Source organism: Centruroides vittatus, unplaced genomic scaffold (assembly GCF_030686945.1).
Source record: "Centruroides vittatus isolate TY-2023 unplaced genomic scaffold, ASM3068694v2 contig_1343, whole genome shotgun sequence".
Taxonomy (NCBI): domain Eukaryota; kingdom Metazoa; phylum Arthropoda; class Arachnida; order Scorpiones; family Buthidae; genus Centruroides; species Centruroides vittatus.
This window is the reverse complement of record NW_027120855.1, coordinates 891,508-904,988: the sequence shown is the minus strand read 5'-3', so window position 1 is coordinate 904,988 and position 13,481 is coordinate 891,508. Positions and strand designations below refer to the sequence as shown.

Below are 13,481 nucleotides of genomic sequence, written 5' to 3'. Positions count from 1 at the left end.
AACAGTTATTCACAGTAACATAAACACACAAAGTGAGATAATCCACTTGTTGCAAAAGTTTAGTTGCACCATGTGGAATTACAGATTATCATTACACATCATTTTTGCACCCCAATGTCAAAAACACAACAAGGAATGCTGTCTACAAGTCGCTGGAGCACATCTTCACTTATCTCGTCCCATCTTGTCCCACAAAGAGGTAATGGCTGTCTGAAATTCTGCAATAGTTAAAAACTGACATTCGTTGGCGCACACCTTCCTAGTGAGGATTCCCCAGAGGTTCTCCATAGGGTTAAGGTCACGGGGATTAGCAGACCATTCCATTTACATGCACACCATTATCTAAGAACCACTCATATGTAGTGTGTGCCACACGAATTGGTTTGTTCTGCTGGAACGTCCAAAAGGATCCTCCAACCTTCTCTCCAAATGCAACGAGGTGCACATCCAACAGTTCTTGGTAGTCTCTGGCCACTCGGAAATGCGATGTTAGTCTTCCCATTGTATCCGAATCCGACCGAGACCATTACCGATCCTCCTCCCATTTGGCATTTGAAAAAGATCTCATCCTCTCTGATGTCATGCCAGTAGTAGCACCAGTCATCAGGGCCATCCAAATTAATTGTTTTTTTTTCCATCGAATACTACTCATTTCATCTGTACTCCAACTCAAACGTTCTCTAGCCCATTTTACCCATGCTATTTTTATGGGCTGTCGTTAATCCGAGCCGACGTTTCTTCTTCTTGTACAGCAGTCTGTTGCATCTTACAGCTCTCAATAGTGTCGAATTATGAATGTTAACTATTGGATCGCGTGCCGACTGTCCAAGTGACGATCCCGATCGTTTTAGGGTGTTTACGACCCGTGGATGTCTCGAATGGGGTTTTTGGTAGTACTCCTCTCGGTTACGTACACGATCGTTCACCACGTTACGTGACCGATTAAGCCTTTTTGCTCCAGCCCCGTCGGACGACCCTTGCCACTTTAACGCATCAATCTTGCCCCTCTCGTAGGCGGATAACACTTTGCCACGGCCCACATTCCCATAAACGTTATATCAAGCAAATCGCACAACTCAAAATTGCAGCAGTACAACAATTTCACTCTTAACACGCACGAAATAGTTTGTAACATTTAACTTGCAGATTCATACAGTTATTTCTCCCGGGGATGTGGTGGAACTAAACTTTTGCAACGCACGGATTATCTCACTTTGCGTGTTTATACATTTACAGTCGTCTAATAATATGCTAGTTTAACGACGACTTATTATTTTTTATGTTTCTGCTACCTACACAAATGCATGTTGATTTCTTTAGATGTGTTTTTGTTGTGCTTGCTTGATCGAACGGAGTAGACCTAAACTTTTGCAACGCACCTTACAATCATATAGGGTGACAAACATTTTCAAGAGTAGACCAAACAAGCATAATCCACTACCAACAAACAGATAAGAGCAAAGCGTCATGCAAAGACACCATTTGAATGCTATTTTAATCACAACGAAAACCACCATCCAATACCACGGCACACGCATTAAAGAAAACGCAAAGAAAAAGTGTAATTTTCTAATTATCCACACCGAGTTCAAGACGGTATATAAATTTCTAGTCTAAAAATCTAAAGACTCCGGCCACTCCCAGAGAGGGCAGGCAAATTAACTTCTCCGCCCGCCAGGTACAACAAAAACACCGGGGACAAAATACCGGGCAAAAATTTTCAGAAGAGCCGGAGAACTTAAAAACCGCTCCGTATTTTATTTTAGAACTCTCCGAGAGGAACGTTTGCATTCGAAAGTTTTCGAATAATTTAAGTCTCGTGATATTTTCATTAACGAAGCCAATTCGTTTATCACAAACGATACTCCAACGAACGAAACTCCACTAAATATACGAAGCGTGGCGCGTCGGAACTTACTAACGGAACTCACGGGAAAGGACTCCGTCTCTTATTCGAATCTAAACATAACAACAAAGATCCGGTTTAGATTTTTCGCAAATATTCCAACAAGAAAAACGGTCCAAATGTTCCTTCGGAAGAGGAAGGCCACTAGGTATTTTCGGGGCCCACAACGAACACGCTTTCGCTTTTATAATCATTTCACAAGTACGAAGGGCACCGAGACGATTTATCTTCTACTAAATTACTAAAAGTTCAGACACGATTTAAATAATTGGACCAGTTTACATCCCGAAACGATTGCAAAAATATATTATAACGAAGACGTAAATTATCGAGCACAGGCTCGTCCGGAGATTTCACATTTACAATTTTGACAAATTAGACGAAAATTTTAGGCGGAAATAACGTAAATAAAAGGAATTTTCGAATTCGTAATAGGCTATTTGTAATTTCGCGTTAGGTTATTGTAAAAAGTATATAAATCTTATCTCGGCACCGGAATATTTTATCTACTGGAGTTTTGTTGACGTTACGTCAAAATTTAAGAGGGAAAAAAAGAAAAATGATAAGTTTGGAATGGGAAAAAATGGGTTGCGAAGTCCGATTGGGGATGAAAAAGTGGAAGTAGAGAAAAATAAATGCGCTTACTTTACGTATTTGTGCCTGTCGATATTCAAACATATTCGCTTGGTTAGTGGAATTTTTCCCATGCAAATAACAAATTAGCCGAGCAACACATAGGTGTATGGCAATGTCCGGAATGACCCTCCCTCTCGATTGCACAAATCCACCTTCCCTAATGATTTGTCACTTTACTCTCTTTTATTTCTCCTGCCTTTCTCATCGCCCCGACGATAACTATTTTTAACCATTAATCAAAACGCGTCAAATCCAATATTTTCCTTTCCAAAAAAACTTTTCGTCGATGGCGCTACCGACATTTTCTTCCCGTCGTTTGTAAACATTTACTATAAACGATGCTAATTCGGCCGTTCCTCTTTCCTCCTCCTCCTAACGGTAACCGCCTAAATTTGCCGATAATTGTCGAATTTTCTGCAAATTTATGCACGAGGAGTCCGAGTTCGATTCCCATTCGGACTTTCTTGAATTTTGCGAAATACTTTTTTTTTTTTTTTTTTTTTTTAACTCTTCGCCCTGTGGACATTAACAGAGCCTCTTTTAGCAATCTCATTATGAGTTCGGTCAGGCCCATAATGGGACGGCCGGGTGGTGAGGGACGGGGCCCTACGTACCCGGACGGACCACCTCCGAAAAATCCTTGGGATTTTTCGACCTGGTCGGATTCGATTCCGAGTCCCTCTCAGCGGCAGGCCATCCAGCCATCAAAATACTTTCACTTAGAAGGGTCGTTTTGTATCGTATCTCTTACCCCTCAGGTCTACGTCGTTTGCCGATAGGAGTCTTAAAAAATTCTTTTTCGGTTAGATTCCTGAACAAACCCGCTGCGTAATTATAAATGGAAGTAAAAATTACGTGCGCGTAACTTCGTCAAATGGAAAAAAATCGAATCTATCTGATAATTAGGGAGTAAAACTCTAATTGTTGTTAAAAACCCGGAAAATCTAACTTTCTCGAAGTTTTCTGCTTTCGCTGTCAAACAGGGCCGCCCGCCTGGTAACGGGGACCTGGGGCAAAATATGTATCGAGAGCTCTGTAACAAATTAAACTGTTATATTAAAGTAAAAGAAGTAAACGAAAAAGATTGTATAGGGACCAATACTTCTTTGGAACCCTTGGCATTTTATTTCTTTTACTCCCTCTTGGCGTGCCTCCTTTCAAATAACATTTAGCTTCTTTTGGAAAGTTTTAATATTTAATTTATTAACGTTATTAAAGATAAATTTATAACGACAGTTTTTGGTTTTAAATATCGAAGAATCGACACGAGGAATCCGATTTATCGTGACTACAGAAGTAAGCTATGGAAACGGAATCCAAATATGGGTTCAGAAAAACTAGTGATAATTGCGATGTAATGAAAATATCATAATTTCGATATAACTGATGTCAACATCGTCATTGCGTAGACCAGATGGCCGATGGTCAAGGTGGCAGCCTACTCCTCTGGGGGACCCGGGATCGAATCCGAACGGGTCGAATAATCCCAAGGAATTTTTCGGGGGGTGGTCCGTTCGGATATGTCGGGCCCCGTCCCTCACCACCCGGTCGCCCCATTGTGGGCCTGGCCGAACCCATAATGGGTCTACTAAAAGAGGCCTTTTTAGTGCCCACAGGGCGGAAAGAGTTAAAAAACATCGTCATTGCGTTATTTATAAGAAAAATATTTTTGGTTATGTCTTCGCGAAAATATCGATTGACGCCGGATCGGCGTTTTATCATCGTCTTACCACGAAATTGGATTTTTTCAATTCCAATATTTAGCGTTCTAAGTGAACGGTAAAAAATATAAAACAAAGTTTCGGATATTTACCGACATTACCCTCTTTAATAAATTCAAAACACCTGTTTTGAAATTGGAACGTAAGCGTTCCAATTTCGTCTTTCGACCTGATGATGGCCTATGGACGAGGCCGAAAACGTTAGTTTCTGAATTAAATATATCTCGGCAACGAAAAAAGGTGTTTTGTATTTATTTAATGGTTTGCTGAGCACTCTCTGTTATTATTACCCTCTTTGTTACTAAAATGAAAATAAAGTCGAGATGGATTTATTTCTTAATAAATGCCGCTTCAAATAAACATAACTTTTCCCGATTAATACTGAACTATCGTTTACTTCGCAGTTTTCGTTTTCGAGATATTTTCAACTTGATTTAGAACAAAAGTTCTTAAAATTTTGTAATTCATCGAATTTACCGGTTTTTGGATTGGTTCTTTTCATTTTTGATTCTTCCAGCACTGTGGGTCCTAAGGCCTTTTTAATAGTGGCCACGGTGATTCGGCTCGGCCCACAATGGAGACGGTTGGGTCGTGAGGGATAGGCCCGACGTATTCGGGACGGTCTTCCCATAAAAAATTCCTGGAATGGCTTATCTCGGAACGGTAAGTTGAGGCTCGATCGTCCTGCCGTAAGTAAGTAGTCTTTTGGATGGTCCGTAAAGCGGATACAAAACAGGTTTTATATTTTGTTTCTTTTTCTTGCTTCCATATAACCTATTGTCTTCGAGAAAAATCATTTTGTTTCTGTGATCGATGTACGGTTACCAAGAAAAATCAAAACTGTGGCAGAATAGGCAGAGTATTCCTATACCGAGAAGGAATCGGTACAAACTCCGATAAATAAAGATCTGCGAATTAAAATTGTCCTCTGAGTGGTTCTTGACCTGTGGTGAACGTCGGATTGGAAGGACATAACTAATTTGTTTATTTCGCTACAAACCCTTCTTTGGTGGTTACAAAAATAGGAGGTTGTATCCGACGAATATTGCCGATGTTAGCTTTCTAGTAAAAATCATCTTGCATTTTTCTAATTCGACGAAATAAAACACAGGCAAACGCTTGCGTATGCCTATACGTTCACGCGCACGTATTGGAGAAAGGGTCTGTAATCTTTAAATTTCCAAAATATTCCCTACCGAGAGAGTTGTTCTAGTCGACAGTTTACATTTAATACTAAAGTTCATTTCTGTAAGGCTACAAATTCCCGTTTGCCGTTTACCGGGTGGCATACGCGATATCATTTAAGGAATGTGGGTCGTTCCAAGAACCGAAATGATTTCGGTATTAAAAAACCATCTCCATCCGATTTCATCTACCGGTCATACGGGTCACTCCGGAAAACTTTCCTACCAATACGCCCGTATCCCGGACGGAATTCGAAGGATACTCGATGGTTTATTTGTGGTTTGAGTTACAATTAGGATAAATCCCGTTCCTTCCGGACTAATTTTCTTCGCGTTTCACGATATTTCGGCAAAGATCAAAGCGAAGAAGGACTTGAATTCCCGCCAGTGACGCATTGCCGGCGGAGATCGCTGATTGGTGGGAAAGAGGGTTCGTGGCTTTACCATGCAATGTTCGTGACTCGTGATGTAAGTTCCACGCAATATAACATTTCGAGTAAGTTTCTTATTAAATATCCTTTAGTTTTACCACGTTACCTCGATTTTTACCATCGAATCGTTTCGTCCGAGAAAGGAAAAGCTACCGTAATTGTTTTCTCTGACCTTTTCGTGACGACGGCTAAGATCACAAAATGGCGGACGGAACGTGAAAGAAGTTCACGAACGAACGAAGTCGCGATGGCTCCGATCACGAATCCACTCGGGAACTTTCTTCCGTCCGTTCGCACCGAAAATTGTCCAATCGTCTCGTTTATTTCCTATTTTAACATCGGCATTTCGTCAAAAAGCGCTTCGGGTCCATTTTAAACTATAATTTGCTTCGTTGCAGTAATTAATTTTTTTCTATCGAAGCTATTGGAAATTACACCTTTCTTTACGGTAAATGTCGTTCGACAAGTGCATCCAAATAAGCAATTTTGCACTTAAAATCGCTTTTCGTCTCGTCTATGCCCTTACAATAAACTTTGAATGAAAAAAATGCCGATAAAACCTATGTTATAAATCCATCTGTTATCTAATTCGCCTTTTTTTTTGTTTTGGACTCTGTTAAGGCTCGATTAGACTCAGCAAACAATTATAAAACCAAAGGACAAATTGCAAATGCCCAAATCTTCCCAACTAAACTGATAAATATCCATTTTAAGGATTTCTAGCAATTAAATATAAAATTTGATACACAGTAAATAATGATTTTAATATTTACGTGTAAATTTCTGAGCAGTTTAAGGCAAATTTTGTGACTTTGAACTTATTAACCTCGTTAAAGATGTTTAATTCCTAAAAGTATTTAGTACCGTGCCCGATTTAAAAGCGTCGAATATATGTGCTTTTAAATCGAGTAAATAAATGGAAAATAAGACGACGACGAATGTATAAGAAAAACTTTTTCTAATATATATATAGCCTGCGTACGTGCCGTGTGAACTACGTAATCCGCAGAATACGGAGTCTCTTTTACGTTTATCGTTTTGTGCAATAATACGAAAAATTAAAAAGTGGATAAAGTGGGCCGCCAATAATTCCGCGAAGTTTCGGTCGGATGCAATTGCATCCGAAACGGATTAATTATCTCGTGCGAAAGAAAGAAGATTGCATCGACGTAACCGACTTGCCCGGATAATTACGTAGACGAGAAATTCTTTAATCTAGATTTTAAAGAATTATAAATTTAAATTGAGGAAATAGAGCGAGAGTAGATTATTCTAGTATATAAATTGCTACGATTATAAATGCGAAATGAACCGAAGCAAAAAATTGCTCGATTACTATAATAAGTTTTGTCGATTCTCGTCAAATTTCAAAATAAAAATGGTATAATGGAAACTTAAATATGTACTTATATAAACTTAAATGATTTTATATCTTTGATCGTTCTTTAGATGCGTTTGAAACTTTTGACTTGCCGAATGCTCGGACCGAAAAAGTTTAAGCTTTAAGCAAATCGATATTGTTTAATATACAATTGGCTTTACTTTGACTTAGAAAAAATTATTGCTATTACTAATTACGAGTTAACTTAATGGCTTATTAAACTATGGCAGTGATATTTGAAGTTCAAAGAATATATAAAATCTTATCGGCAATGAATACAAGATACAATTAAGATAAACTCCAATAAAGCAATTCGTTTTTATCTTTTGTTATAGTACAAGATATAAATGCATATGTTGAAAATACTTAAGAATAGAAAAAACATCAAGGTTCTAGTCTATTCTTTCATATATGTTAGATTCAGTAAGAAGTTAGGAAGAATAAAGATAATGAGATAATTTTTTCCAATTTAAGCTCACTGACCCCTAAAATCTTATCACGGAAGCCTCGGGGGTTTGTGGACCCCCGGTAAGAACCTACGGTCTAGAGCAGGGGTCGCCAAACTACGGCCTGCCGGGTCGGTTCGTCCGGCTCGCCGCCGCACCGTGTCACAAATAAGGTAAAATGTAATTATTTATATGGAAACATCATAGTTTGTAGATAAACTTACTATGTTGAAAAAATAACAATTAGTGTGAGTAAAAATGCCAGAAGTGGTCCGATCTGATTTTTGCATCCGACATCATTAATATAATTTTTAGGGAAAATCCGTGAAATAAAAAATTCGGCAACTTTGGATGTCGGAGCGCTTTTTTGTGTAAGTACCTGCAATGAAATTTCTAAGAAAAGAGATTACGAGCTTGCTGCAGATATCGTGTTTGTTTATTGGTAAATACGTATATTGTTGTCTTTATTTTTTGTGTATTCGCTGTTGTGGCCAGCGCTTGTCATTCTCTTGGTTATCTGGCCTGCTGTGAAAAAGTTTGGTGACCCTTGGTCTAGATGTATGGTGTTTGCCTTACGGCATTTTTCTCATTTATTTGATTTTTCCCGTTTGTTAATAACCTGGATATTATTGGAATTTTTTTAAATGCTATATCTATTTTTATATCCTTTGCTAAGATGGTGTATTTTATATAATTTAGTATCAAATTCAATGGTTACTTGTTTAAAGTCTGATTTTTGTTTGCTTGTTTTCTTTGCTGACTCAGTTTTTAGATGTTTAGCTAATTCAGTAATAAGTTTTAAACTGTAGCCATGCCGTACGGTAAGCTTTTTAACACTTTCAACCTCTTATCATATGTCTAACCTTCTATAACAAAAGATGTAAGCTCATTTAATGAGTATTCCAATTGCTGCTGTTTTAAAATTCTTCAGATTATTACAGTTAGCAGGTATAAAAAAGAAGGGTAATTGGGTTTGTGATAGACTCTTGCGAGTTTTATTGTTAGACAGCTCTATTTCTAGGTCTAAATAATATACTTGGGTTTTGCTAGATTGGTCTAGTTTTGGTTTCAAACCACAATTATCATTATTAATGGTTTACAACAGTTCTTCTATGTTAGGTTTTGATTTCCAGATTATTAAAATATCATTCATGAACCTTGTGTATAAATTTATGTTGGAAAGGAATTTTTTTATGGTGTGCTGTTCCAGTATCCTAACTACTGTTTCATATAAATCACCCATTAGAACTCCTTGCATTTGTTTGTGGGTTTGATTATTACATGTGAAAAATATGTAGCATAGCTTATGTGATTAAAGTTATTTCTGGAAAGTTACAAAAAGCATATTTTTCTTTCTAAGTTAAACTGATGAATATATGAATATATCATCTGTGTACATTAGTGACATAACTCCAAAAATGCTGTTTTGAGATATGGTAATTGCTTTTGTAGTTTTTGTCAAAATTCAATCTTTTATTCCTACTCAGCTATTTGAGTTATCTAATTGATTTATTCAGTTAATAAATTGTTTTTATAATTGGATCAAGGTGTCTTTAGAGTTGATTATACTTTGCAAATCCAGTTTTTAGTGATTAATGCTATGTCAATTAATTTTTTTAAAACTGGATAAGACACAAATGATAAATAACACTTTAATCCAACAAATATCTTAATACTTTAAGAATGTTTTTCACTCAGAAATAATTGGCCCTCATCAGGTAGAATAAGTAAATGAACAGAATTGAACATAAAAACATTTGAGAAATAGAATATGTGTAAATTTAAATGCAACAGTAACCAATAAGAAATAACAGATAATAACCAAAAGAACATAAAAAATAAACTATAAAATAATAGGACATAATTCATCTTGATCTTTATGATATGGAGCGTTATTGATAACTAAAACAGAATTGTCTGGAAGATTTGGAATGAGGTTTTTATTTAAACGATATTCCAAGTTGTTGCAGTACATGATAATCACTGGTTTTTAATTTAAATAATAAATAGGTTCAATTTTTCAATTGACAGAATCTTCCTGAAATGTAAAAGGGTTGAGATTATTTCTTCTCTTTTTCATTTATGGATAATTAATGGCATTCTTCTGCACTTTATGAAAGAAAAAGATTTTTGTCATTAAATTTATTTTATGGAGCTATTTTAGTAGAAAGAATGTCCCGACGATTTCTTAAAATTTTCAAAATCGGTTAGAATAAGTTCAAAAAAGTATTCTGGTTAGACAGGTAAGTCATTGTTATTAATGGAAGAAAGAGATTGTTGAAATCTTTTCACTAGTTTGTCTGGTAATAACATTACCCATTGCAAAGAAGTATTACGACAAAAATCATCATGAAAATAAGCGTTTTCAGGAAACCAAAATGAAAGGATATACTGGATTTAATTACTGAGGATGGTGCTGAAGAATATTCAGTATTATCCTCAGTAATTAAATCCAAGTTTTAACAAGTCTGGATATTAAAAATTAATTTACACCTTCTTGTGCAAATTCAGCATAACTTGCCAAGCTTGTGCTAGATTTAATCTAACCTTGTTAATAATGCAGACTGGGATACAATCCTGTTTATAGAATTGAAGTTCCAGTTGTTTTACAACAGTTTAAAAGTTTTGATCCAGCAAACCTCTCCTCTCTACATCAAGCTGAATGGAAATACCTATGTCAGTAAAATTAGTCAAAGATTTTGACTAGATGTAGGAAAACGGCTCACAGAACGGAATGATCTTAAACAGTTTATTCTCGGTCGACACAAAAGAAAACAAGAGCCGAACTAATAGTAAGTAAAATCTCCACCGACCTCAAAATTAGTCCAATAGTTGTCAACATTACCACCTTTTTAATTTATTTACTATTACATTCCTACATGTTGACTTTCAAGAATTTTTTTGAGCTGAACTAGTTAAATTTTTATGAACTGATTCAACTTACTACAAACCATACTTCCAAATATGTGCAAAATAGCAGAATGTAACAGGATTATCACTCTGTATACTGCAGACTATGAAAGAGTTCACAGATGAAAATAATCAAAACAATGCTGCAAAATTGCCTGAAATAAACTTTTTTGGATGCAGTGATGCATTCATCTTTGGAGAGATCATCTGTGGGAGAATATTTTGTTCAAGATGCAAAGTTTAAGCTTACAAACTTGTACAAATTTTAATATTTTACCAATGAATCATTTGGCAGAGCAGCCGTTTAGTTATTTGCTATTGAAAGCACATTTGTGGTAAATTTCATTACTATTGACATTATAACATTTTAAAATGCATAACATTGCACAGATCCTTTGACAGATCTGCCCAGGTATTTGATACTCAAAAGTTTCTAGCTACATCCCTGTTCTGTTATCAAAATTATTAGCAAATAAGAAAGTATTACTTCCTATTACTGATAATTCTTTTCTTTTTGCATAACTTGTCAAGCATTTATAAATTACATTAAATATCACAAGTGGAAAAGGAAACTTGTCTTAATTATCTGACCTAAAAGTAAACCAAAATTGTTGTGTAACTAAAAGTTAATAGATAGCAACATTGAAAGCATTTGTGTGACCGACAACATATCCAAAAAATATATGATACCACAATGTAATGTACAATCTTAAATTTTGATGATACAATATGAAGATTATTAAAGCAACTAAAAAACATTTTTCATTATTTCCTGTCTTCTGACGTTTTAGAATGCAGTTTACATCTAGTTAATGTAGCTTTTCTCATTTTGCGTGCTTATGGCAGTTTTTATATATTATCAGAATTTAAAATTAATTACTGTTGTGTGATAGATAATTAAAACAAAAGGAATTACTTATTTATAGATTATAAATTTAAGGTTTATCATCAAATTATTTTAAATATGTGAATTATTAAATATATTTTATAAATTTTATGTATTCATAGCATTAGTTTTGTTATTAGTTTTTGTCTTTGATTGTATGTCGTATATTTTAAAAATTTAATATTTAAAAACTTAGTTGGTTTAAATGATGTTTTTATGCATTTATTTATCTAATGTATGTGTGACTTAATTTAGATCAATGAAATTATTTTTATTATTACATACTATATTTTATTGTTTGATTTTACAGATTAATTTGAATTGAGAAATATTTGACCGAAAAACAGGTATTAGTCATGGGCTCGCAACAGTTTTGTCTGAAATGGAATAATCATCATTCAAATATTTTTTCAGTATTTGAACAGTTATTGTCAAATGAAGAATTAGTAGATGTCACATTGGCGTGTGAAGGACTTAGTCTGAAAGCTCACAAAATGGTTTTATCTGCCTGCAGCCCATTTTTTCAAAGTTTATTTCTTGAAAATCCATGCAAACATCCAATTGTGATTTTGAAAGATATGAGGTACGAAGATTTGAAAGCCATTATAGATTTTATGTATCGGGGTGAAGTCAACATCACTCAAGATCAGTTGTCGGCTCTTCTCAAAATTGCCGACACGTTAAAAGTTAAAGGATTGGCAGAAGTTGCCATTGAAAACAGACAGGATTGTGTGCAGTTACATGAAGAAGTGCAAGAAAATATAATAATTCAGCCATTTCCTCCAATTCCTTTGCATAAACAGCCACAACCAGAATCTTCTCCCTATCACAGAAGAAAACGTGGACGACCTAGAAAGAGATCGTTAAGTGATTCGACCCATAGTGATTACGAAGAACAAGCAAATTTTAAACTGAAAGGAAAAGACTCTCATACAGATAAAACAAATAAATCTGAAGAAAATAAAGCCGTGAATGGTACTTATCCACAAACTACAACTGGAAATTCTGAGGCCGTAACTGTTTCTCAGTCTCCCATAATGTCGCATTCGTATCGTGTTTCCAAAAACAAAAACGTGGGGCTTCCTCCCAATTCATCCAATGAAACTTGCTCTGTAACTGAAGAACCAATGTCAGTAGAAGAAGAGTTTGATGTTGAGCCATCAAAATTACTGGAACAAACAATGACAACAGAAAACGTATGCAGTATTATGTATTTCTAATTATTTAATTTTATATTATTTATTATTTTCAATCTTTTAATGTAATTTCTTGCATCATATTGAAAATTTACTACTAAAATAATTTATTACACAATATTTTTTACATTTATTTATAATAATTTTTAATTATTATCTAAACAACTACTCTTCACATCAGGATATAGTTAATCATGTACTCTGAACCAATTACGGTGTGTAAATTGCAAAAACAAACAAAATTGAGGATTCTCGAATGCCTTCTGAGTTCTTCGTCGGGTTTATTAACGATTCCTTGATGGTTATTTGTTTTGGAATAAAATTCAAACAAGAATTTGAATATAAGTTCGAAAAATTATTAAAGCCACGTTGCCCTACTGGGACTCAACAACAGCTAAATTGTGTTGTCAATCAACTCTTGCCAAGCCATTGACAAAACCATTTCCACTTTATAATTTATGCACATAGATGTAAAACTGAAAACTGATTTAAGATAGAGACCTGGTATGCATAGGGTCAACTAAGTGCTTCATAGGGATCAGATTACAAGAACATCTGGCTGATATACATCATGTGAGAACCACCATGGCCCTCTCTACTTATGCAACAGATCTGGACATCGTAGTGGACTTTAACTGGGCCAATCTCATCCTCGCTATGCCACCCACAGAATGCCTCAGATGGTTGAAGACAGTGCACATTTTTAAATCCAGTTTTACATCTGCAGGCATAAATTATAAAGAGGAAATGGTTTTGTCAATGGCCTGGCAAGAGTTAATTGACA

At 35.4% G+C, this 13,481-nt stretch overlaps 2 protein-coding genes across 5 annotated transcripts in view; one reads left to right on the top strand and one right to left on the bottom strand.

Moving 5' to 3' along the window:
- LOC136990843 (protein tramtrack, beta isoform-like) overlaps nt 1-2,904 on the bottom strand; it is a 50,177-nt gene extending 47,273 nt beyond the window's left edge. For all 3 annotated transcript variants that reach the window (XM_067289296.1, XM_067289297.1, XM_067289294.1), the window contains exon 1: nt 2,552-2,904. The gene's annotated coding sequence lies outside the window, so the exon portion shown is untranslated. The remainder of the gene's footprint in view (nt 1-2,551) is intronic.
- A 2,662-nt stretch (nt 2,905-5,566) lies between these two features.
- The window catches only part of LOC136990832 (protein tramtrack, beta isoform-like), a 36,379-nt gene continuing 28,464 nt past the window's right edge, over nt 5,567-13,481 (top strand). Inside the window, exons 1-2 of one of the 2 annotated variants that reach the window (XM_067289277.1) lie at nt 5,567-5,915; nt 11,812-12,697. In XM_067289277.1, coding sequence (XP_067145378.1) covers nt 11,858-12,697 — 840 coding nt within the window. In that variant the 5' untranslated portion in view covers nt 5,567-5,915; nt 11,812-11,857. Of the gene's footprint in view, nt 5,944-11,811; nt 12,698-13,481 lie in introns of both variants that reach the window. The other variant, XM_067289276.1, reaches the window with a different exon arrangement.